This window comes from Podarcis filfolensis (genome assembly GCF_964270895.1).
Source record: "Podarcis filfolensis genome assembly, chromosome: 2".
In the NCBI taxonomy this organism is placed as follows: Eukaryota; Metazoa; Chordata; class Lepidosauria; order Squamata; family Lacertidae; genus Podarcis; species Podarcis filfolensis.
Window position 1 is genome coordinate 55,971,186 of NC_139605.1, and position 25,056 is coordinate 55,996,241.

Genomic DNA, 25,056 nt, shown 5'->3' on the forward strand with positions numbered 1-25,056 from the left:
GGCAGGTGCTGAGGGCCTGCGAAGCAGACAGAAAGGGGTGTGCCACCATCTGATTTGCACCACAGCCTCTAAGCTCATCTGCTGCCCTCTGGTGTGTAGCTGGCTGCATACACACCATTTAAAGCACTCACTCACACACACACACAAGATAATCCTGGGAACTGCAGTTTATTCCTTGTAGAGCTGCAATTCCCAGCACCTTTAACAAACTACAGTTCCCAGGATCCCTTTTAGGGCAGGGTGAGGCAATGTGCTTTAAATGTGTGGCATATACATAGTGAAAGAAAATGCCAGAACAGTTGTCTTCTGTACTGTTACATGCAATTTGGACTGGTGGGCCAGTGTGGGGGTTCTTGTTCCAGACAGCAAAACCTCTTGGGTTGGGCCCTGCCTCTTAAGTGCTGCTGAATTCATACTCCGGGCAACTTAATGCCCAGAAACGCCAGAGAAATAAATGAAGAAGAGATTAGAAGGAAAAGGGAGGTTGGAATCTAGAGGTCTGTTGAGGGTCACCCCATTATTCCAACTCAGGAATTTACTCTTTACAATAGGAAATGGCCACTCCAAGACATAATTTAAAAGAAAACTCTCCTCACAATAGCACACGTTCCATTCACAACTGACTGGTCAGCAGAACATGAAAGCCACGCAGGGTCCACCTTTGTCTCCATGGGGCTGACATGGAGCAAGCTGGAGCTCAGTTACATGCAGAGGGCATATTGCCCTCTAGTGCAAGAATAGAGCAATTACTTGAAGCTCATCATACTATAGCATGCAAAAAAGGGGGGGGGGCGAAAAGAGGAACCTATGGCCTTTGATATGTTGTTGGACTACAACAACTTGCCATTGGCTATGCTTGGTGGGACTGATGGAGTCCAAGAGGGCTAAAGATTCCCCATCACTTCAATAAAAGGACGGTGCTAGGATACTAAATGGATAAGAACAGAGGAAGGTGCCTTAGAACAGAGGAAGGTGCCATTGGCTATCTAGAGAGCCTGATACCATACCCTCCAACGCGTCATGACGAAAATCTAGGGCACCATCTTCCAGGGCTGCACTACTGCATGAGTCATGTGACTCGTGCAAGATCACGGCCCCGAAAAAGCACTTTTTTCAGGGTGAGATTGTGACGCCCAAAATGGCTGCCATGCTCTTAGGCGGTGGGATGTCCCAGTTTTTTCAGGACAGTTGAGGGCTATGTGATACTGTGCTGACTGGCATGGATTCTCCAAGATGTCACATGGATGCTTTTCCCAGCCCTGCATCCAGAGATCCCGGAGATTTAGCACTTGCCAAGCAAGAATGCCCTTCACCACGGAGTGAGGCTGGCCCTCATAACATCAGCAAAGTTCCCAGGGGGTTTCCCTCCCTGGGAAGTGCAGCAGTGACAGGTGGTCTCAAAAGCAAAAGAGCAAAGAGAGAAAGAGCCAAGCAGAGTCCGCGTCAACAGAGGGACTTGATAAACCGAGAAGCATTGTTTTATTTATTTATTGAGACACAAAGGAAAAAAGAAAACCCAAAATGTACACCTCACCCACCTGGTCCCTCAGATCTCCTTGTTCCCAAGCTAGACATGCGTCACCTGAGGAACCAAGGCTGACACAATGGAGTTGAGGGCATCTAACCAGCCTTGCCTCCAACGTGTCACTATCTAACGATTTGAGAAGCTGCATCTTGAGGTCACATAGATCCCGCCTGCCAAAGTCTTGATAAGGAGGAGGCAGAGGAGGAATAGGAGATTAAAGTGGTGGAAAGGGCTCCCCAAACCCCAGGCAGCTGGAGGGATCCATCATGCTTTGTCCATTGAGCCTGCGTTCTTGCCGGCTGCTTTGCTGGCTCCTCCATCCCGGCTCAACATAGTGACCAGCTTGTGCTTGAAGGCCCCAGCCCCTCTGGCCTTGGCCCTGGCCCGGCCCTCACCTCCGCTTTCGGGCCCCTGGCAATCCAGCAAGGGAGGAGGGCACTGGCTGTCTGGGGTAGGGTCAGCCCCCACAGCGCTGGGATTGAAGCCAGGGTTACTGTTGGAGCGCCTTGCCACTACGGGGCTGTTGTTGTAGATCGGCGACCCCCCGTTGCTTCCGCTGCCCTCAGGGGAGTCTCTGTAGCCAAGGCTCAGAGGCTCCGCGCAGAGGGCCTGCTGCTCCAGACTGCGCAGATTCTCATAGAGGTGGTCCGAGCCCTGCTCTCTTCCTGCTTTGGGTTCTGCTTCTGCCTTGCCCGAGGGCTGGAACGGGAGAGGGAAGCTCTTGCCAATGGAAGCGTAGATGATGGGCGAGTCAGAAGGCTTGAACTCTGGGGAAATGGAGCGGCTGCAGCCAGGAGGCACTGCCGAGTACCCCATGTCCACACTTCCCTTTGGCGTTATTTCGTACAGCGGCTGCGCTCCCTCCGGGCTCTCCGGGCTGGTGGGCCAGGACCAGCCCCCTGCTTTCTGCACACAGTCCTGGGCTGGGGAGATGCCGGCTTTCTTGTCTCTCTCCAGAAGAGTGGCTTTCTGGCGGTCTATGGAGGCTGAGACAGCTCGGCAGATCTCCGCAGCCCGTACGGTGTTAAAGATAAAGAGGCCCTCTCCGGAGTCACAGCGGCGCCCGGCCTCAAAGGAGAACACCGTCTGGGGAGAGAGTGGGGGAACACAAAGGTGCTTTCTTAAGGTGATTCTCATACTTGGCCATCATTGAGATCTCTGCTCAACTTTCCCCTGCAGCATCTAAGGCAAAGCAAATCAGAGCAGCACCAAACATTTAAAGCACACCCAACAAACATTTAAGGAACTCCAAAGAACCCTGGGAACTGTAGTTCTACAGTGCCCAGCAGCCTCAACAAACTACCGTTTCTCAGGGTTCCTTTTTGGGGAAAGCCATGCGCTTTGAACACACACTGGATGCGCTTTTCATGTATGGTGTGGATCAGCCCGTAGTTGTCTACTGATGCTGAGCCTCATTGGAGACAGATCCAAGAAAAACAGACTAGATAGAAGTTGCTGATTTAAGTCAATGGGACCTTTTAGCCCAGGATTATGATGGGCAGTGGCTCTGTGGCATCTCAGCCAGACATTTCCTCTTGCTATGCCACCCAAAATCCTTTTAGCTGGACATGGCAGAGATTTACCCTGGAAGGGCCTTATATTGGGCCAGACTCAAGGGCAGCCCTACCATTAGGGCCAAGCAGGGGGGCAGATGCTGGGGGAGGGCAGGCAACACAGGCTGGTCCATTCAGGGCAAAGGGAGCCCTGTCCCACCAAACTCAGCCTGCCCTCAGCCAACCCCAACCTGCCTTTTTTCTTACAACCTGTCACAGGTGGCTCTGCCTGGTCATTGGCTCTGGCGCCACCTGCTGCTGGTCTCTCTGCCTTCCTCCCAACCAGTCGCAAAGGGGCACCATTCACCACTGGGGGCAGGGCAGCAATCCACCATCATTCCTCCAAGTCCCTTAAGCTAGGCTGCCCTGCACTCGACCCCCTCCTGCCTGCCAGGATAGCCTGCTGCCCCCAGGAGTGGTAGAGGGTGCTGTGCCATTGCCAATGCCAAGACTCGGCTGTCAGCCCAGGTAGCTTCTGTGCATGGAATGGAAGGCCGTCATCTCGTCTTTGGCATCCAGCAGCAAAAGGTCCATCTGTTTGGACTATATTTTCTCCATCTAGCCCAGGATTGCCCAGTTTAGCTTGCCACAGCTCTCAGGCAGAGACTCTTCCCCATTGCCTTCTACCTGTTTCTTTTAACTGGAGATGCCAGGGATAGAATCTGGGGCCTTCGGCATGCAAAGGATGTGCAGCACGCTTTCAGCAGCTGATCTATGGTCCCTGCATATGAAATAGCTCTAACTGAGTCTAATCTGGATGGGTTTAAAAAGTCCCAGGAGCAGGCAGCAAACTAAGAAGGTGGGTGGGGCAGCGGGAGGAAATATACCAGCCTCCAGGATTGTCAAATCAGAAGAGTGGATGGACAATTTTTTTACGTGTTCAAGTGAATGGTGAAATAATGGGAGGGTGAGCATTTTAACTCCTAGCCCAATGCACCAAGGCAGAAAAGGGTGGGTGTGAATTTACTAAAGATACTACTATTCCCAGAACAGCAGCAACACACTACAAGAAGCATCAACTGAAGTGTGAGGTAGACTTATCTGCTATCCCTGTAAAGGTAAAGGTAAAGGGACCCCTTACCATTAGGTCCAGTTGTGACCGACTCTGGGATTGTGGTGCTCATCTCGCTTTATTGGCCGAGAGAGCCGGCGTACAGCTTCCGGGTCATGTGGCCAGCAGGACTAAGCTGCTTCTGGCGAACCAGAGAAGGCACAGAAACACTGTTTACCTTCCCGCCGGAGTGGTACCTATTTATCTACTTGCACTTTGACGTGCTTTCGAACTGCTAGGTTGGCAGGAGCAGGGACCGAGCAACGGGAGCTCACCGCGTCGCGGGGATTTGAACCGCCGAACTTCTGATTGGCAAGTCCTAGGCTCTGTGGTTTAACCCACAGCGCCACCCGCGTCCCAGGTCCGCTTATTTTGAAATCACCCTGTGGGCTGAAGGTGTGACCAGGGCCTGCTAACACAGCCCTCTGGGAATGAGGGTACTCCCCGTCCTCAAGCTGCAGGACAAGACAGGATGTTCCCTGCCTTTGATGCTCTTCCTGAGGGCAGTCAGTAGAGGACAGGTGTTTTCTGGGCCACTGGAGGAGGAAACAGACACAACATACCTTTTCCTGGCCAAATCTTCGGAGGAAGGCATAAGGCCAGGTATAGAGGGCTTGCCCGGAGTGCATGTCCTTCAGCACCAGGTGCTCAGGTAGAGTCGTCATCAGGTAGTTCCCCTTCAAGTGACATCTTGCAGATGCCTCTGTCGGGAAAACTGACACGGGGAACTCGCAGGCTGTTGAGAAGGCATTGCAAAAAGTTAACAAATCCCTCAAAAGCCATGCGTGTTCTTAGTTTTAATTCCTCCCAACCCCGCCATGGCTCTGACTACACTCTGCGAGCGCACTTTTTTAAAAAAATAAGCAAACAAAAACTTATCAAAACTGCACATCACCAGAGTACATTCATACCTTGGAAGTCGAACCCCCTTGCGAGTCGAACGGTTTGGCTCCCGAACACCGCAAACCCGGAAGTGAGTGTTCAGGTTTGCAAGCGTTCTTTGGAACCCAAATGTCCGATGGGTTCCACGGCTTCCGATTGGCTGCAGGAGCTTCCTGCAGCCAATCAGAAGCCATGGCTTCATTTCTGAACATTTTGGAAGTTGAATGGACTTCTGGATTCCGTTCAACATCCAAGGTACGACTGTAACCAAAACTGCACAAAATGAGCGGAGGTTGCAAAAATAAGATTAAGTAGCTGGGCACATGTGTTAGCTTATTTTGAAAACTGTCTTCTCCTCAAGGGGGAGGAGCAAACTGATAGGGGAGGAGCAAGTGGAACTCTGGTGGGAAAGGGATTCAGAAATCTGAAGAGGACCCTATGTTTTTGTTGTGCTTCTATCTAAAGAGCCTGACTCATTTTTTTTTTATGGTTGAAGACATTTTTGGGACTGCTTTGCTTCCCCTCCTCCCCCCATGCTATCCTAACTGCCTTGTGGAGTGCACAATGGTTGGAGCAGGTACTTTGTTTCAGAACTGCTCTGTTCCCTTCAGACATATATTCCCCCATCATAATATCCACTGGTGTTTGTGAATTTACATCCTTCCAAAATGAGACTCCTTTTTTAGCTTGCCCATCTGCCTCAGTAAATATAGAGTCACTGGGGCACAGAACAGTGTGGGAACAGCTAAGGAGAAACTCCTGTCTAATAATAGGAGCACACAAAGCTGTTTGTTTTACGCTTCTTGTCAAGAACACTTTGCCTCTAATTGTCCCTGTTTTAGAGGGTCCTTTGTTTCTAATGCCGATATCATTGAAAGGGACACATGACACTCTATTATTATTATTATTATTATTATTATTATTATTATTATTATTATTATTATGGAACACTTCACGAATTTGTGTGTCATCCCTGTGAAGGGCCATGCTAATCTTCTCTGTATCGTTCCAATTTTTTAGTATATGTGCTGCCAAAGTGAGCACTGCACATGACACTCTTCAAGAACAGTGGGGTAAAGCTGTCAGCTCAAAAGAGCTGGGTGACTCCAGTTATTAGAGTGCTGAACTTTGGACCCCTGGTTTCAAATCTTTTCAGCTCAGCTATGGATTCACTTTCCGGGTGGGGCTTGGCAGCCATACCTCAGTTGGCAGATTTTTTGGGGGGGTACCAGTAAAGGGAGGCACGTTATCAATGATTCAGTAGAGAACCTTCAGCTTGTGGGTCTATTCTGCCCCACCAGGCCTGTCCCAACAAGCCCTTCTCATCTCCCGTTCATCTCACGTCATTTCATCATTTTCTGGCTTTTACTATTAGTCAACTTGGCGTGACCACTGGCTCAGTCAGCACACCTATCACGTTCTAAGGATCAGAATCTAATCATTATGTTTTGTAAGTCACTTAGGGGTATATAGAGTTTGTTAAATAAAATAGATGAACTGAATAGATTGGTGACAAGCGCTTGAAGAGCAGGCAGAGGGATCTCTTTATCTCCAGTGTTAGTGCTGAACTCCACCGCACTTAGAGGAGAGATAAGAGCAAAAGGCAGCGTTTCCACCTGCCGTGCTGGAGGGGGTGGGTGGGAAGAAATGCTGCCTTATACTCTCATTCTCCCATCCTAGCGCTAAGGAGCTAAGGTCAAGATTGAGAGATCCTATCTAAAGAGCAGGCAGGTGGATCTTTCCAGCCACCCTAGTGCTGAGGTAGAGAGCACTGTGTGTGTGTGTGCATGTAAACACATGCATGTGTGCCAGTATGTCTGATGTGTGAAAGTGCATGTATATGTGACTGCATGCATGCATGTATGTATGCATGTGTGGGTGCTGTTGCCTGTGTGTCAGGTGACAAGGTGGGGGTGGGCAGGGGGAGGTGCTAACAGAGGAATTTTTCTTGTGTTGTTTTGCTCCATCCACTTTTGCCCCCACCCACCATTGGAATACGGCCTCCGGACAGTTGATTAAGTTCAAATCTGGCTTTCAGGCTGAAATAGGTTCCTCACCTCCAATTTACCTTATCCCATTTTTGCCAGCATGGGGGTTGGCTGTTTGGGTTTTCACAAATGTCCTAGCCTTTCTCAAACTTGGGTTCCCGGATGTTGTTGGACTACAACTCCCATCGCCCCTGACCACTTTTCCTGGTAGCTAGGGATGATGGGAGTTGTAGTCCAACAACATCCAGGAACCCAAGTTTGAGAAAGGCTGTAGGTCAACTTTGAGCAGAGGACTGGGGCCTGTGCAGCAGAGATGGGAAATCTGTGGTCCTCCATGCTGAATGGGGTTGATGGGAGTTGGGAGCAAGAAGAGGGCTGCATGTTCCCCACTGCCACCACCTTATAGCACCTGCAGCTGCACCACAGCTCCTTACAAGCTTGAATTTCCCGGAAGGCCTCTCCTTCCATCAGCTGCCACTTGGTAGTACAAGAAACTGGTGTTTTGTTTCAGGTCCTTCACCCCCCCCTGCCCCTTAGGCACATACTTTCTTGCCAGGATGAGTAGATGGTGTTCTCCTCCATGAGGGGCTGTGGGCTGGGTGTGTTTCCAACTGAGCCGGATGAGGGGGCAGGCATCCTCTGTGTGCAGCACAGCAAAGGGGAAATGAAGCAAGGAGAGCATTTCTCAGATGAAAACCATCACAGAAACAGAGAAAGGCAGGGCGCCTTGTTCCAACATTTGGATTATTCCCTTTAAACCTCAACCTGAACACAAAGACAATTTCAACCATGTGCCCATCAACCCTTGTTCCATTCTTATGGGCCAGAAACATCCCTTTAGCTGTTCCACACCTTACTGTTCTTATGAGCAACTAAAAACATGGATCCTCCCATTCAACTCTAATACTTTCCCTTTTTCTTCTCCTTGTGACTCACCAAGGATCTGTTTTACTTTGCAAAGAGCTTAGTTGCCAGCTCTGCATAAATACTATTTCCCTGTGAGCCATTCTTTTTCTCGCTCAATTTCAGTTTCACCATTACTAAAGCTCCACCATCATTAACAGAGCACTCTGCCTGCATAAAGAACATCACAAACTTACTATCTTCGATCATCTAACATCCTTGGAAACTAGGCTGCTATTTTCTTCTTTTTAAGTGGCAACAAACAGGAATGACCAAGAATTTATTGAAAACAGAGATTGCGCAAATTATTTGCACATTAAGGCAGCAATTCTGTGTATACCTATGTGGGAGTGAGCCTCACTGAACACTGTATATTCAAGTAAATATAGATAGGAGTGTCCTAGAAGGTTAAATTCTTATGCATTCTTTCTTGAATGTATGCCCCATTAAAATCACCGAGACAATGTTCTGAATAACATGGGTTGAGAATAGGCTGCAATACATCACGTCAAGGGAGATTTCAGACCCAGAGGCCATGCCCAGAATTTCCAGAGCTTCACCCCCATCTACATTCCCAGAATAAACCTAAAGATTTTTTTTTTTGCAAGAATATATAAACCCTTGTATTCAGAACCTAACAAAAAAAAGGCACAATTAAAAGCACTTATCATTAAAGCAACTGGGCAGGGAACATCGGCCACCATAGCAGTCAAATTTAGGACCTCTTCAGTCAATGGAATGCAGGTCAAAAAGGACTTGGGAGGTCATAAAGTCCAACCCTCGCTGAGGGCCAGAAACTTGCAACTGCAAGCCACCTCTAGAGGAAGCAGCTTGGCTCCGCTCTGAGATTCCACTCATCTGACTTGTGGCCAGGAGGAATCTCCCTGTGGTTCAGCGAGACACAGGGCCTTCCCATTGAAGATACGAAGAGGTCAATACCTGAAAAGCCAGCTGGCAGATACATTCGATCCACTCATCTGCTTGATCCGCTGCCAGCAAGCAGTTGCGCTCCATCATGCTCAGGAAGAAGGCTGTGGTGTCCTTGGGAGAGCTGTGCTCACCTGCCCGCTCCACCGAGATGCAGTCTGAGAGGCGGATCACCTTCCGCTCGCCCTTCCTCAGGGTGGCCTTCTCTGCTGCGGCCCCTTCACGCCCTTCAAAGTACTCGAGCCGTGCGATGCCAGAAGGGCTGTCGGCGAAGAGCTGGGCCCACACTTTCCGCCACACCTTCTGTGAGCAGGGGGCAAGGGGTGACAGCACACAATCAGGGACAGGCACCGGTTAACAACAGTCTGCACTAGGAAATCCACACGAAGAGGAAAAGGCCTCTTTAACAGGCGCGTTACCCAAGCAGAAATGTGATCCTCTCTGGGGATTTATTGCCCTGTAGAGTCCTTGCCAAGAGCAGGTGGAAGTACAGTATACGGAATCAGAGGTTACAAAGAATTCTTTGGCGATTACCTCTCTGAGGCAATTGAATGCATAGAGCCACAAATCTGCATGCACTGCAAGCATTAGTGGGATTGCTGTGTAAATACCGTAAGCCCTCAATTTACACAGGGGATTGTGCCAAAAGCCAAAGTTGTGTATAGTCAAAGCACATTGGTACAATGGGAGGTGAGACTGCCAAAGTCATTTTTCCCTGGGCTTACTGTGCAGGAATTTAGCATCTCCTCCTCCTGCAACCAGCTGCTGAAATCATACTTTTTTTTTTAAAGCAAGTTTCTAAACCTCATGGAAATAAAAGAAAGCCTGGAAATGTGTGTGAAGTGTCTGGCGGAAGCCTCAGAAGCCCAAAAGACACGTGTAAAGCTGACAGCCAGTAGTGGTTTCAGGGCTGTGGTCAATAATATTTATTTTTATATTATTTCCTAAAATGTATACACTGCTTTGATTGTGAAAACAACAACACCCTCAAAGGAGTTTACAAAAGATAAAAGAGTAAAATCGGGAAAATTCACAATCCTACTTTAAAGCATAAAGAAGTGAAAATGCTAAAAAAAATGATGTCCACTTTCTAAGCATCTGGGCAGGCTTGTCTAATCCATGTTTTTAGCAGGTACTGAAAAGAGCAGTGAAGGCGGAAGGGCGATCTAAAGTGTAGGCGCTCCCACCTGAAATGATCAAATTCTTACAAATGTGGAACAGGCATTATGTGGCACCTGCAATAGTGCCGATTCTGCCAATTAAAGCGGTCAAGTGGGCACGTGTGGGGTAAGGTGATCTTGTAGGTAAACAGTAACACTTTGAACCTGGCCCAGCAGCAAATCAGCAACCACAGCAGATCTCTGAGCACGGGTGTTATATGGTGCTGCAGCTTCTGGATCAAACGCGAGGGAAGAACCACATAGAGCACAATCCAGTCTAGAAGTAACTAGCGCATGAACCACTGTGGCAAGGCTTTCCCAGTCCAGGAATAGCTGTAGCTGTCAAATCAGTCACAGTTGGTATAGTGGCCCTTTTCTCTTCCAGCTCACCTAACACCAGGCTCCGCCTTCCCCACCCCCCTTTCTCTTCCTTTTCAGAACAGTCCAATTTCTTTCATGATTGGGACTCTGCAGCAGGACAAGTGGAAGCACCAAATCTTCCCAGTGCACAAATGGCATGCCAGCTTGAGGTCTACCAATGTAGCCACCAAGTTGCTGGTGGAGAACAGATATGTCAACCTGGCTGGCCCATGAGAAAAAAACTCCACTTTGGTCTAACAACAAATAAATAAATCTAAGCAGTGGAGATGTGCCAAAACATCTTTTTTTAAAGATGTGTGTCCTAGCACCCGATGGGAGGTGTTATTGCAAGCGGCCAAGCATGGGTGCACACATGCACAGCACTCCTCCTCTGTTAAACCCCCTTACTGGGTAGCAGGTACACTTTGTCTCTGTGGAGCAAGTAGTAAGAAAGTCAATCTGGCAGTGGCTAGAAACAATGGTTGGCTTGGCTCCCAAGCTCAGCCAAAGTTTATGTGCCTCTGGTGATGACATTGCAGGGTTTGGATGGTGGTAGGTTGGGCTTGTTTGTTATTTAAAGTGGTTGGTTAGTAAAGAGTCTTAATTGCCAGAAGAAGGGAGTTTTCACCCGTACACTAGAATACAAGGCAGGCCTGGTATTATCAGTGGGCGAAGCTCTATCTCCCAATCCACTCTTGTGACAAGGAGGACTAAGAAGGATGTCAACACCAAATATGGAAGACACCCAAAGGGCTGTTTCTCTCTTCCCTCTACCCTAGAGTGTTCATTTTAGACAGGGGGAAGGAAGATACCTTCCCAGTGCCCATGGGGAGTAACTATGGCTACTTCCGTAAAGTCAAGTTTGCTGAGTAATAAGAACAAGATAGCAGGTCAGCAATGCTGCCTGAACCCTTTAGACCTTAGCATATATCAGCTGCAGACATTTTCAGTCTCGCTTTGCCAGTAGCCGTTTGCCACAAAGCAATATAGCCACTTTTGCAATCCAGGTTTCTTAACAATGTGCGATGGATGTAGAACAGTGATTAAGAGCATAAGCCGAGAGTCAAAAAGGCCTCATTTCAAACCTTAGCTTGTTGTGTGGCCTCAGGAATTATTTTTGGGGGGTGGGGTGGGGGGAGAATATTGACCTACTTACAGAGGAAATGTTAAGAAATACTTTTTGAACACCTCCAAGGAATGCAAAAATATCTAATTGTGACTGCCTTTCGGTGTGGGTGGTGTCATTTGCTAGCCCTGGACGTTAAAAAGGCAGGTGACCGAAAATGAGAGAACCACTGAGCCATTTCTTTTCAGCCACCTTGCCATATCCGCTGCACATGGGCAGGCACCAAGGGGGCTCTGGCACCTCAGTCAATTCCACCATAGGGGAGCTTGAGGCTCCAGCTGAGTTCACTAACACCTGCAACATGATACTTGATCAGAAAGAAAGAAAGAAAGAAAGAAAGAAAGAGCAAGTGAGGGCGAGATCCAGGTCAATCCCCAACCTCAAGAGATAGGACACAGCAATATGGCTGCCTTGGTCAAGCAAGTCCCTTGACAACAAACTGTAAATGGGCCAAAGTACAAGCGCCCAGTTCTCTAGAAACCTCCTGCAGCAAGAGAAAAACCAGGCACTGGGGCCCCCACTTTTAAAAGGCAGAACCCCATAGGACCACCTGCACACTCACGCTCAGTGGCGGTTTCAGGCCAATCCTACTTATTTTATGTGCTCTCTCTGTGTCTCTCTCCCCGCCTCTCTCTCCCACACACCTTGCTTCAGGTATACCCCTTATTTCATATAGCATTTTAATTTGTTATTGAGTTTATTTACATTCAGTTTGGCTGTAAATTCACAATACGGTAACATGACAAAGCAGAAGGTGGGAAAGACGCCAAGCAATGACAGCTCCTGCAGCCACCCTCTTGCACTACAGAGGGTGTAATCTCAGGCCCTAAAGAAGGCAAAGCTAGGAAAAATGCTCCCCTGCATTTGACAAGACTCAAAATTCCCACTGAACCCACCCACCCATACAGCAAAGGCTCCCTGGGGCCAGACACTCCCCCCACCAAATCAGACACACACACACCCATTTACCTTCCCAAATTTGGGGTGCTGGATGTATAGGATCCCATCTTTCACGGGACACTCCATGGGGCAGGCTCCGAAGGGGCAGCCCAGTGAAGAGCGAGGCAGTCTGCAGGCTCCACAAGCCGTTGTGGCTGCCACAGGGATGAGTCAGTATGTACGATAGCGCTGGCAACTTCCTCTGCCTGCTAACTTCCTCTTTGGGGCCTACATGCACATAGGGAGCTGCAACAGGCAGAGCCGTCCCAGGAGACACAGGCTCTCCCAGGGGACTTCTGACTTGATGAGCGTTGGTGGGTTAACAGCTTTCTCTTCCGGCAGCTGCAGGGTAACTGCAGAGTGGGCCAGCCAGAGGCACATGACGTGGCTGGGGACAGACAGGTGGGGTCACACAGAGAAGGCTGAACGTCCCTCTCTGAGAGGGGGCGCAGAATGTCTCGGAAACCACTACCGGAGCTGGGGAATGGAGCAGAACAGGACTTGCCAAGCACAACAGCGCTTGCCCAACACAGCCTAACCGTAGTTACTGACGCAATGGCCTATTGCATCACTGCCCTGCTACTTTCAAGAAAAAAAGTGTCGAGCCTGCTTAAAACAGAGAGGACACACCACCTATCTATTCCCATCCTGCAGTGCCCAAACCAAACTCCTGCACAAAGAAGCACAAGTCATCCTGTTATATGCATCTCCCATTCCATCCCACGGCAGGATCAGCAACTGCCACAGTGACAAAGAAGCACCAGGCTTCCCAAATGCACAAAGTCCACTGTGATGCCCTTTTCCCACTCCAGCTGGCAACAGTATGCTAGAGCGGGATTTGAGCAGAGCTGCCCTTCCAAAGCAGCAGCAAAGTCCATTTCTTTGCTGGGCCCAATGGCAGCATCTCTAGAAGTCCATGGAGCTGTGTGCCAGGTAGTCCTTGCGCCCAATGTTGCTGACTTGCTTGGTCTGCATGGCTTCCAGCTTGGGGCAGTCCGTGATGCGGTGGCCCAAGCCCCCACAGAAAGCACAGCCCCTCTCTCCTGGAAGAGAAAAAAGGACAGCGTCAGCCAGAGCTCAGGCCCTCTGTGGGGGCACAAAAGGGGAGAAAGACAGAAAGACCTAAGCAACACTCTCAGGTTCACTTGCAGCCAGGGCTGGGGAACCTGTGGTTCTTCAGGTGCTGTTGGACTCCAAAACCCATAAGCCCCAGCCAGCATGGCCAGTGGTCAGAGGTAATGGGACCAGGAGTGCAGCACCACCTGCAGAATCACAGGTTGCCTGGAACTCAATTTCGAACCTTTCCCTTTTCGTTACAAACAACGGATAGGCCTGTCCATGGCCTGGTTCTATTGTTTGGTACTTTGATCTTCTCCTTTTTGAGGCTAATGACCAGATAAGGACTTCTTTTGAAGGACTGTGACCTGATTTATTTTCAGGAGACCATTGCCCCAATCTGGCTATAGCTGAGCTGTCTCTCCGGTGAAGTCAACCCCGCCAACTCTACAGCCTCAGACAGGATGGTTGCCTCTTGTCCCATTTGCTTACCTCCGATATCCAGCATGGATTCGTCGCCGCAATGCAACACCTGCAGCACAGGTGGCACCTTCTGCTTGGCCTCCAGCAGCAGCGCCTTCAGGTCCATGAGCACAGACTCGTCTGGGGACAGAGAAGCAAGTTTGAATGGACACAGGCCGGCTTCTCTGGGAAAGCGCAACAGATTTCAATTCCAGGAAGCCAAAGGAGATTGCCCACGCAGAAGTGACTAGCTGTCTCCATAAGGCAGGCACTCGCAATAGACCCAAACCACCCACCCGTGATGTCTTGGCTCCCTGGAGGATTCTATTTTCAGCAGTGACTCACAAGGAAGCATGGCTCTGGCTGGCTCTTCAGTAAGTCCTTATGTTACTAGGACTCAGGCCTGCTGACCCAGCTCCTCAGCTCCACCCCCTTTACACCCCCATGCAGTCTACCTCCCACCCCTACCTGCCATAGCAGCCCCTCTCAATTCCTCACCACAGGCTTTGTTGATGAAGGTGGTGGCAATGCCAGTATTCCCCGAGCGACCTGTACGTCCAATTCGATGAACTGGAAAAATACATACATATATATTAACGTGTAAGTCAGCTAAGAGAGAAGCTTTTAGCTCTTTTTGATTTCTGTTCTCTATGGGGCATCAATCTTGATTTATCCAAGCACATTCAAGGACTCACGCACAGCCTATGTACAGAACAGTCAGCCAAATCTAACCTGTTTATGTTTTGTTCACCTACAAGGGTTTCCCCACATGCCTGAGCTCCTTCTCAGGAGCAGCTCTTCACTAGGATATGAACAGATGCAACCAGGTAGCCAAAGCCATCCCAAGCCTGTCTCCTCGTACCATAGTTTTCTATCTCCTCGGGCATGTCATAGTTGATGACATGCTGGATGGCTGGGAAGTCCAAGCCTTTGGACGCAACGTCAGTGGCGACAAGAACATCTTTCTTGCCATCCCGGAAGGCCTCAATGGCCTTTGTCCGTTCCTCTTGGTCTGCAAGATGAAACGGAGGGTGTTAGAGGCAGCAATAGTGAGATTTCCATTCACCCATAACCCAAAGACAACAAGAGTTTCCATTCAAATACTCTACCGAGAATTATTCACAGTCCCATGACAAAAGGACCATTGTCCGCACAGACACATCTATGAAGTGCCAGAGTGAACAGCTCCACAAGCCACTCATCTCTCGGAGTGACAGCTGTAATGTGCAAGAAAGGGACAGGGCGGGAACTCATGAAGCTGGCTGATATGGGGGGGCTGTTTCCCCAGGAAGGCTTCTCCTTAGTGGGTTTAAAAATAAAACAAAAGAAGGGGTTTGTTCCAAATTTAACAGTGTTAATATATGCTTCTGTACCAAGGATGTAGGGCTAAATTCTCCACTGGAAGGGAGAGATGTTCAGCAGCAATGCCCACAGGTTTTCACCAATACATTCAATTCTGTATCTGTTCTCATATTACTCATCCAATGCTGCACTGTCTAGAAGTATCAGCTTCCTAGCTCCAAAGGCTGTTTAATGATTTCTGTGAGTACAGAGGACCTTTAAAGGGCTGATAAGTATCTCTGGCCTTGTTCTGAGTGCCTGTTCTAGATCTTTTGACACTTCACACCCAATGGAAGCAAATTCCACAGACTTTTGGTCTGTTTGAAATTGGGCACATTTCCACTCAACTGACCAGTTCCATGTATTAATGAAAGGGAAAGGCAGACGTAAAAAAGTGTAACCACGGCAAGCCAATAGTTCTGTTATATTCTCACTTCCTTCTACTGTCTTAGCAGATGACTACAAATCTGCGGCCTGGACGTGCTGCCCTTGGATAAAGAGCGGATTTGAATCAATACACTTACTGACCTTTCCCACCATGTATGGCCACAGCCTCTACACCCTTGAGTAGCAAGTATTCGTGGATTGCATCTACATCTGCTTTCTTCTCAGCAAAAATAAGAACCTGCACAGACACAAAAGAGCAAAAGTGCCAAGCTATAAGGGGGGCTCTCAAAGAACATGATTCACTCCCTCCACCTAAGCAAGGCTCCCACCCTTGGTTCCAGAACCAGGATGCCCCACAAAATTCTGGAACGGCACTTGGTTGCTTCTCTAGAATTCCCCGCTTCAGAATAAAATCAGATGCTGCCTTTAATGCAACTAGCACTGAGACTCAGACTCCGGACTGAGCATAAGTACTCACAGGTGGTGGTGTCTTCTGTAGACACTCAAGCAGATAGACCATCTTGGCTTCCTCCTTTACATACTCTACTTCCTAGATACAAGAGAAAAATGGCAAAGGTCACACGGTGCCAGTATTTTCAGTGTGAGAAAAGGCAGAAGCTACAGACCAACTGATCAGGGCTCAGATGAACTAGTGTCGTGTTGTGTTTGGACACAGAAAACACACAGGTTAAAATTCATAGGCAGCTGTAAAGCTCAGTGCGTTATTTCGGCCAGGTTATCACCTCTAAGGCTAACCTGCCGAATAACATTGCAAGAAATACACACAAATTAGGTGAGAATGTTAAACACTTCTCTTAAAAGAGCTGTAGTAAAATCATCATTTGTACTCCCTTTACGGTGGGACAGAAAGAGTGATGTGACAGGCTCTCTGAGCCGTACTGCACCTGAATAACATCCAAGCTGGCAGCTCCTGCACGTCCCACGTTGATAGTGATGGGCTTCACAAGGGCACTCTTGGCAAAGTTCTGGATCTTCTTGGGCATGGTGGCGCTGAAGAGAAGGGTCTGTCGCTGGCCCTAAGGCAGGAAAAAGTCATGAAAGGGAAATGGGCAACTAGGGACATCCCTTTTTATTATGCAACACCTCCCAGAATCCCACTTCCAAGCAATCTCTGGGATCACTAAAAATGGGTCAATGAAATTGTATGCATAAGGTAAGATGGCGGGACTATCTTATTCACATATGTAATTCTCAATGTGGACCTCGCTTTGTACTGAGCAAAAAAATTAGCTAAGAATCTCAGCTTTCATTTCTAAAGGCAAGTTTGTAGCCCTTATGGGCTGCAGAGGAAGACATGAAAGGCAAAAGCAATGGTTGGCAAAGTCTCAGAAGCTAGAGGGCAAGGGTAGGAGGGGAGGACAGGACAGGACAGGAGAATTTCTAGTGGTCAAAAGAGGGGCTTTAGTGTCTTGCATAGCTTCTTGCCCCTTCCCATAATCAGTAGAAGTATAATAAATTATGCAAAAATAATATATGCAAACTCTGCTCCATTTATGTTATGTATAGTGATCACAGGATCCAGCTTTCCTTGACATAGAAGGAGTGTGCCACTTTGCAGCAGAGTATACACAGTCCTGAATATAATCAGTCCAACCAATTGCACTGCAACAAGTAACAGGCTGAATTTGGATGAGAAAAGAGGGATTCATAAGATAACTTACTGTGAATTCCTACGTGTTTATTTGGGCATATGCTGCTCTCTGCACAGCAGGTAATTTCTACAAAGGAGAAACTTGCCAGGCCTCAAACCTGACTAGAAATCACAAATCTAACCTCAAAGTCTTCAACCCCACCCTCAATTCCAGGTACAAGGCCAAATTGCGGCTAATTTGCATCAAGGAAGAGGCAAAGGCATGCTCTTTGTTATTCTTTCCAAGCCACCCAGCTCAGTTAAGTCTTGTCCCCAGCAACAGTCTGTGTGTTTTCATCTTGACAGGGAGAACACTGCTGTTGCCAGAAGCAGCAGTGCCCAAAGCAAGGAGGAAAATTCAAGTAAACTAGTGGAGTGCTACCTGAGAGCACACCAACCATGCCTCTGGCACCAGAAAACACATGAGTCCAGGAGGAGGGTAATACACAACTGCCCAATTCAATTAGATAAAGGCAGAAGCACAGTCTGTCTCGCCCGGTACCTTGAAGTAGGAAAAGATGGTGCGGATGTCTCCCTCGAAGCCCATGTCAATCATCCTGTCTGCTTCATCCAGTGCCAAGTAGCGGCAGACGTCCAAGCTAACCATCTTCTTCTGCAAGAGATCCATCAGCCGGCCTGGAGTTGCCACCATCATGTGCACACCACTATGGGAAGAGAAGGAGTCAGAGCTGCAGAAGGCCCTCTTCTGGTAGCATCCGCATGAACTTGGAGTTCAGGAGTAGGAGTATGGCTATTCCCCTTTCAAGGACCAATGTCCCGTTGCCTCCACTTTTGAACCCTTCCCTCTGCAAGCCCAGCACTTCAAAATGCCTTAAGGACTGGTTAGACTGAGCAGGGCCTGAATGCCGGACTCACTGCTTTACCAGGAGAAACAGGAAGGCAGCAAAGCAGAGCAACAGACACACATATCTGACTTGCTCTGCTTTGCTGCCTTCCTGTTTCAGTTTGTCAGTTTGGTTGTCAGAGCAATTTTGTTTTTAAAAGGGTTTTTTAAAAAAAGTGTTAGTGACTAAAATAAAGATGGAACAACAAAGTCCTGAAATTAGCAGCAGCGAATACCAAACGGATTGGAATAAACCTGCCTTCCTCAACCTTTTTGCCTCCAGATGTTTTGGACTACAACTCCCATCACCCCCAGCTAATGGTCAGGGATGCTGGAAGTTGTGGTCCAAAACATCTATAGGATATCTGGCTGGAGAAGGCTGGGACTGACAAGAGCGGGGAGGCCCTGCTTTGTTTTTTTTACAGACACATGCATTAGCTGCAATTCTAGTGCTCCTTTATTAGGCCCCAGTGTTGGCCTTACTGTTTGATGGTCTCCATTTGCTCCTTGACAGACATGCCTCCAATGCAAAGGGCACAGCGCAGGGCAGGCATCCCATCCTCATGCAGCAGGCGGCAGTAGTACTCAAGGATACCATGGGTTTGGCGAGCCAATTCCCTCTGCAGAAACAAAAGTCCTATTAGCCAGCAGCTAACAGTCCCCAGGCGCTTCCTATTTGCACCTCTCTCTCTCTTGCTACAACCATTACACACTTCTGCTCCCCTCTGCCCCCAATATCCAAGCAAGTGAACAAGGCCAGTTAAGTGGATGACAGGAGACTTACTGAGGGGCAGATGATAAGCCCGTATGGCCCTTCTCTCTTGGAAAACGGCAGCCTCTTCTCCTGCTCCAGGCAGAACATGATAACAGGGAGAGTGAACACAAGGGTCTTGCCAGAGCCGGTGAACGCAATGCCAATCATGTCTCTGCCGGAAAGGCTATGGGGGCAGAAAGGAGCAAGTTAATGGGACCTGTTTGGGCTGGAAGGAGTTAGGGCTACAGTAGGAAGGAAATGGGATGGGTGTGGAGGAGACTCTCCATCACTGCAGGCTACAAACTGCTGCTTTTTAGGTGCCTAAATAGTGCATCCATCCAGAAGGGAACTCAGTGGCTATGAACTATGACAACACACAAAGATGCACAGCCTTTGTTTGAGAGAAAGCATATTTCTAGCCTTCATGGTAAGAAAGAAAAGGCTGGAAATGTATGAACAACTATGGTCCTCGGTACCAGCTTTTACTCAGGACGTACATTCCTCAGTATCAGTAGATTGTCTATTAGGGCAAATGGGGCATTGCCCCACCAACCCCACTTGCCTACCTTTTTACATATAAGCTGCCCAGAGAGGGGCACCAGCACTCAGCTCCCTCCCTCCTTAGTGTCTGGCAGGCTGCTGACAAGTGTGCACCAGAGCAGAGGGGCTGGAGTCTGACTTGGGAGAGGGGAGCAGTGGTTTGTGGGGACTTGTACCAGCCAGAAGGCAAGAATCAGAAACAGGGAAAGCTTCAGAGCTGGAGGGTGGAGCACAGGGTGGGTCTGGAGATGAGGAGGAAGAGGCAGGTTAGGCAAGTGAGGGACCAGGTGCTTCCCCACCCTCCCCTGCACCACTGTCTCCCAGAACCAGGAGGGGATTGAAAAGGGATGAGCAGGGGAAATTTCCATCCAAGCAGTCTCAGGCTGTGTATGCAGCCTCTGTCGGGGGAAGTTGCATAAACTGGTAGAGGGTGAGTGGCCCCCCGTTGCTGCAACTACGTGGACCAGGGAATAGTTGCCTAGCTATTAGACTGGTGTGTGTAGATATCCAGAGCTGTAGAAGCGACTGTAAGTGCTATCTTTGACAATAAGGAGTTAATTATCTGCTGTGTGGATTCCTTGGCTGGGCAGTGCCTTTGACAGTCTCAGTGTTGCCCTTATATATCTGAGAACGGAGACCGGGGGCAGAACTAGAAATGTGTTGGCTCTGCCTGTCATTGGCTCTGGTGACACAGACTTCCTTTCCTTCTGCCCTGCCAGTCCCAATGGGTACCAGTCACTACTGCTCAGTACATAGCAAATTCCCATTAAACTGAAAATATGCACCCAAAATACTGTGCAAATCTAGAATCATAGAGTTGGTAGGGACCTTGAAGGTCAGCCAATCCAACCGCTGCACCATGAAAGATCTCAACACAGCAGGAGCCAACAACAGAACCCCTGATGGATGCAAATCGAGCTTCTGCTTAAACACCTCCAACAACACTCACATGGTGGGAATACCCTGTATCTGGATGGGGGTTGGTTGCTGGATCCCCTTCTTCTTCAGACCTCGCAGGATTCCTGTAGAAGGAATTGGACACATGTTAAGCTAAAGAAACATAGAATTGTAGAGTTGGAAGGGACCCTGAGGATCATCTCGTCTAACCCTTTGAAATGCAGGAATATGCAGCCATCCCATAAAGGGAGAGAACCTGCAACCTTGGCATTATCAGCACCACATTCTAACCAAATGAGCTATCTAGGATGACAAGAGAACAGAAATATCTCCTATCATACCTGTAGGACAGGTGATGCTTATTTTTATTACCTATGTATCTCAGAACAACATACATTCACACAGATAGCGTCAAATGTAAATTACGTGCACGTATTAGTAGATCCTTCTGGCCAAATGCAAGCATATGCATGCCTTTATCATGAATTTTTGAAATGATGTGAGCATATTTTGGATTCTGCTTTGTGCATCCAAGAATAAAAGGTAGCATGAGAAGCGGCCCTTAAGAGTAGGGATGGGGAACCTGTGGTACTGCAGAAGTCTAAAACTCCCAGCATCCCTCACTACAGACCAAGATAAGTGTTGCTGGTGGGAAACATCAAAAGGGTAACAGGCTCCCCATCCTTGCCTTAGAATATCGCAGCTGGGTAAAGAGATCAGCGGGACAGCTCAGAGCCCTGACCACTAAATTCAAAGGACAGTCAATCCTTTTAACTCACCCGTGTGAAACTATGCTCCTCAGAAACGGTTTCCTTGTTTTTTCAATCACCACCTTAGTCACTTACCTGGTGGGAACTTCATCTCTTTGAAGCTTTTGATAGGTGGTGGAATGCCTTCCCCCTCCACGAGGATATGATACTTCTTACGCACACGGTCATGTCGGGCCTCTGACATAGTGAGGATGTACCGAGGAGCCTTCCAGCTGGCGAAAGAACACACTGAAATTTCAGCAGGGAACAAGAATACAAGATGCAGGGCACTCATACAGAAATGGAATAATAAATAAAATACAGCCAGAGATAGCTATGTCTGTGCTGAACCCTCAACAGGACTTTCCAAAAAGTGATTGTGATTCTGACAACAGTACTGAGACTGTATGGGCTTTTCACAAAGGAGGAAATTAGTAAGTCCATTAGCACAGCTCAGCTCCAGAGTGAATCTGTCTTCCTGCTTGGCAGTTACAAAATAAAGTACAAGACGTGCTATGCAGAGAAGCAGTGGCATTATTTATTGATTTTTACATTGACAAAAGCATCCCATTTTACCCGAGGCTGGACACTGTTTGAATTCTTATCCACATCAATGTAACAAAAATATAGATCAGCTGCTCAAGCAATATGAAAGACTCAAAGCCTTTTAAAAGTAATGAGTCTTGTACCTTTTATAATATAATATACCTTTTATAATATAATATACCTTTTATAATATAAATGCAGATGCTAAGCCCCTTTCCCTTCAGAAAATCTTAGCCACTTCATATTCCCCTTGTAATGGGAAGGACTGTACACAGTGCAAATTCATCCCTTTTGCAAACAAAAACCTTTAAATAAATATATATATATATATTTGTGTGAGACTAGTTCCTTTGTTTCCAGAATATAAAATGTCTGCTGCAGTCTATGTTATGAATTGCGCAACAGTCTAGAGCTACTCCCAGTTTAACAAAGTTTAAAAAATTGCACACCAACACCAATATCTGCAATGTAGATAGTGCAACAACATATGGAGGGCAGCACATTGGACTACAATTGCCATCTGTCTCAGCCACCATGGCCAGTGGTCAAGGATGGTAGTTGTCATCCAACATCTGGAGGATATTAACATTGTACACTGCTCTGAAGTCTTTCAATAAAGGGCGGTATATAAATCAAATAAAAAAATAATTAAAAAATACCCTTGATAGCGCTTCTCAGCAAACAAGTGACTCCACATCTTGATACCTTTTCTTGAGGATCCTAGCAAGATCACATGTTTCCAGAAGGGTCTAATATTACCCACAGCATCATTTAAATTGTACGAATGGCCTGCAAAACCTACCTGGTTTTAATGGGATCATCATATGTAATGCCCTTTGCCATTTCCTTCACAGACATCAGAGCTGCATGAGAGAAAGAAAACAATGAGTAAGCCCAAAGTCAAGGACCAGGTGGTCTCATCATCAGAGCAAAATGGAGAGTAAAGCAAAGGATCTATAGGGGATTGCTCTGTCACATTGGCTTTATTTATGATTGCAGAAACTGATGGGAGGCAATGGCATTAACTGTGGATTCCTAGGTGAAACACTCCTCCAAATCACCATCACTTCTGTCCAGTATCAATGAACTGTAAAGATCACTGGGAAAATATTCCCTGGCACTCACCTCGTCCTTCTGCCACACTCTCCAGGATCTTCTCTTCCTCCTTCAGTTGCTTCTCTTTAGCCGACTCTTTACGTGCTGGGAAGGAAAACAAAGTTGTCAGTTATATCCCTTTAGTCTAGCATCCCCTCCCTAACTACAGATCCATCAGAACATGCTGACTCTACCTTCTGCTTTCTCTTTGAGGTGCTGGTGCTGATCAAGGAGGCTGACGTTGGACTGTGGACCCAGAGGAATGTCATCTTCGTCGCCATGATATTCACTGCCACTGTCCCTTTGTTCCTCCTCCAATGCCCCCTTGCGGCGCATCTGAAGCAACTTTTGCAGCTGAATATATAGAAAAGAGGTAGAGTTAGGAGCTTAGAATGACCCATTGGATCCAAGGCCTTAGCTACAAGTCCTCAGATATAATCCTCTTACATCCTCTTCAGAACTCTCCTCAAGACTTACAATCCTAGTAAAGAAAAAAAATTAAAAGTGGACCACCCCACCCCACCTTCTCCATGTACCTAGACACCTCCCACTCATAACCCATTTCCATGCTAATTTTGAGATCCCTGACTTGTGAATGTGGATTTTAAGACTACTGGCCAAATAAATAAGTAAAAGTATTAACAGTAAGATTCCAGCCTTTGCATAGCAAAAAGGGTTCCGATCCGTGGTATCCCTCCTTTCTTTCTGGAAACCAGCTGTTAAGAGACCAGGCCGAAGACGGGGGTGAGCCAAAATAGAAAACGGGACACAGGGAGGAGCTGCTCAGCCTGCGATCCTTAAAAGTTACCCGAACAAACTCAAGTGAGACTTTCTTCTCCAGTAAACCGCGCGCATGACCTGGCTGCAGGCCGGGTGGGCAGAGGAGCGCAGCGGGCGGGCAATGGATAATGGGGGTGGAGGGTAACACCCTCTCTCTCTTCCTCTCTCCCTCCCTCCCCCAACCCCGTCCCTCTTTACCATCTGCTGCTTGCGCTGCTTGACGGGCACATAGGGCACATAGTCGTCGTCTTCGGCGTCCTCCTCTCCTCCGCTGGACTGGCCCGACGCCTCCGACTCCGCTTCGCGCTGCCTCTGCGGGAATCAAGAGATCCGACTCAGAAGGGCAGAAGCTCCCGTCCCACCGCGGGGTGTGTGTCTCGGGGGTGGGGAACGGGGTGGGGGGGGGGAGGCACCTGCCGCAAGTCTTTCTTTCGTTACCTTCCTGCCGCTTCCGGCCTCCATGTTCTCAGCGCAGTCCCCTCTCGCCGACTCTTCCCGCACGACAACACGCGCAGAGCCAATGGGAACCGGCGCTAGGGACACGTGCGCGCAATGGCCTGCGTCGCTAAGCAACCGCGCCCCCGCACGGCCTTGGAAAGGACAGGCGCAAGACGGGAGGCACCGAGGGACAAACTAGGCAGGGGAAAGCGCTCTAGAAGCCCGCGCCTCGCAGGGCGGTGCGACGACGGTGTCCCTAATGAAACAAAACTGACTCGGGCTTCCTTGCTTTGTTTGGTGGGAGAAATGAGCGGGGCAGTTTTTCTCAAAGCCACCGCGTCAGCAGCGGACAAGCTCCGTCCGGGGCAGCGGGGAGGCTTCCTTCGGAGGAGGCGTGCAGAGCATCGCTAGGGATGCTCACGAGCTTTACATGCTCCGTACATAACGGGAGGAGGAGGAGGAAGGCGCTGCTGATGCTGATGCTTCTCCTCATTTCGTTTCCGTTTCCTACGGAAGCTGAGCCTTTCCTGGAATTGGCCGGGGGCGAGCGAGAGGGAGGGACCAGAGTCGAAGCAGCTGGGAAGGGGGTCAAAGGAGGGGTTGACTTGGGTGGGAGTCGCCTTACGAGATCGTTTAATTCTCATCGCATTCATTTCGGGTTACTGGGATCTCCCCCCGCCCCCCATACAATCGCCCCTCAAATAAATGGATTATTCTGGGTGATTATCGGTGAAATTCCTGCTAAAAGGACTTGGACTTTTACCCTATCCCACAGGTTCGCAGTGCTGTTAGTACACCAAGACCGCGACAGCGTTTTAGGGGAGCCGTTGTTGGGGATTACTAGATTGTAGTTTTTGAGACGCAGCTGCCCGTTTTCAGGTGCTGGTATTGCCTTAGAGAGCTGACGCTGGACCGGGCAACGCGTCTTTCCTGTAAATGTCATTTGCTCTTAAGCGTGTGCAGAGTGCCTTCTCTTTCCATTGAGTATGTACCATCGTATTTATCGGTGTTACTGTGAAGGTGTTTTCGCCGCTGACTTAGTACCACTTCCTTATCTCCGTGGTGTTTATGTCACATATTTTTACCATTGATTTTTGTAAGC

General features: G+C 48.5%; 2 protein-coding genes across 2 annotated transcripts; both read right to left on the minus strand.

Annotated features, from left to right (window-relative positions):
• Positions 1-1,474: 1,474 nt before the first annotated feature.
• DOK3 (docking protein 3) lies at positions 1,475-12,571 on the minus strand. The gene is made up of 5 exons (XM_083599948.1): positions 12,445-12,571; positions 8,842-9,132; positions 7,545-7,638; positions 4,693-4,865; positions 1,475-2,611 (listed from the first exon to the last, which is right to left on the minus strand). The coding sequence occupies exons 1-5, from the start codon at positions 12,499-12,501 to the stop codon at positions 1,790-1,792; spliced, it is 1,437 nt and encodes a 478-aa protein (XP_083456074.1). The 5' UTR covers positions 12,502-12,571; the 3' UTR covers positions 1,475-1,789.
• On the minus strand, positions 12,142-24,450 carry DDX41 (DEAD-box helicase 41). The gene is made up of 17 exons (XM_083599947.1): positions 23,955-24,450; positions 23,715-23,828; positions 22,931-23,090; positions 22,767-22,841; positions 22,444-22,504; positions 21,192-21,328; positions 20,399-20,471; positions 18,940-19,093; positions 18,639-18,775; positions 17,814-17,976; positions 16,566-16,697; positions 16,139-16,210; positions 15,802-15,898; positions 14,795-14,944; positions 14,431-14,502; positions 13,963-14,073; positions 12,142-13,457 (listed from the first exon to the last, which is right to left on the minus strand). Exons 1-17 carry the CDS (start codon positions 23,976-23,978, stop codon positions 13,321-13,323), a joined length of 1,869 nt encoding a protein of 622 aa, XP_083456073.1. The 5' UTR covers positions 23,979-24,450; the 3' UTR covers positions 12,142-13,320.
• Positions 24,451-25,056: the final 606 nt, after the last annotated feature.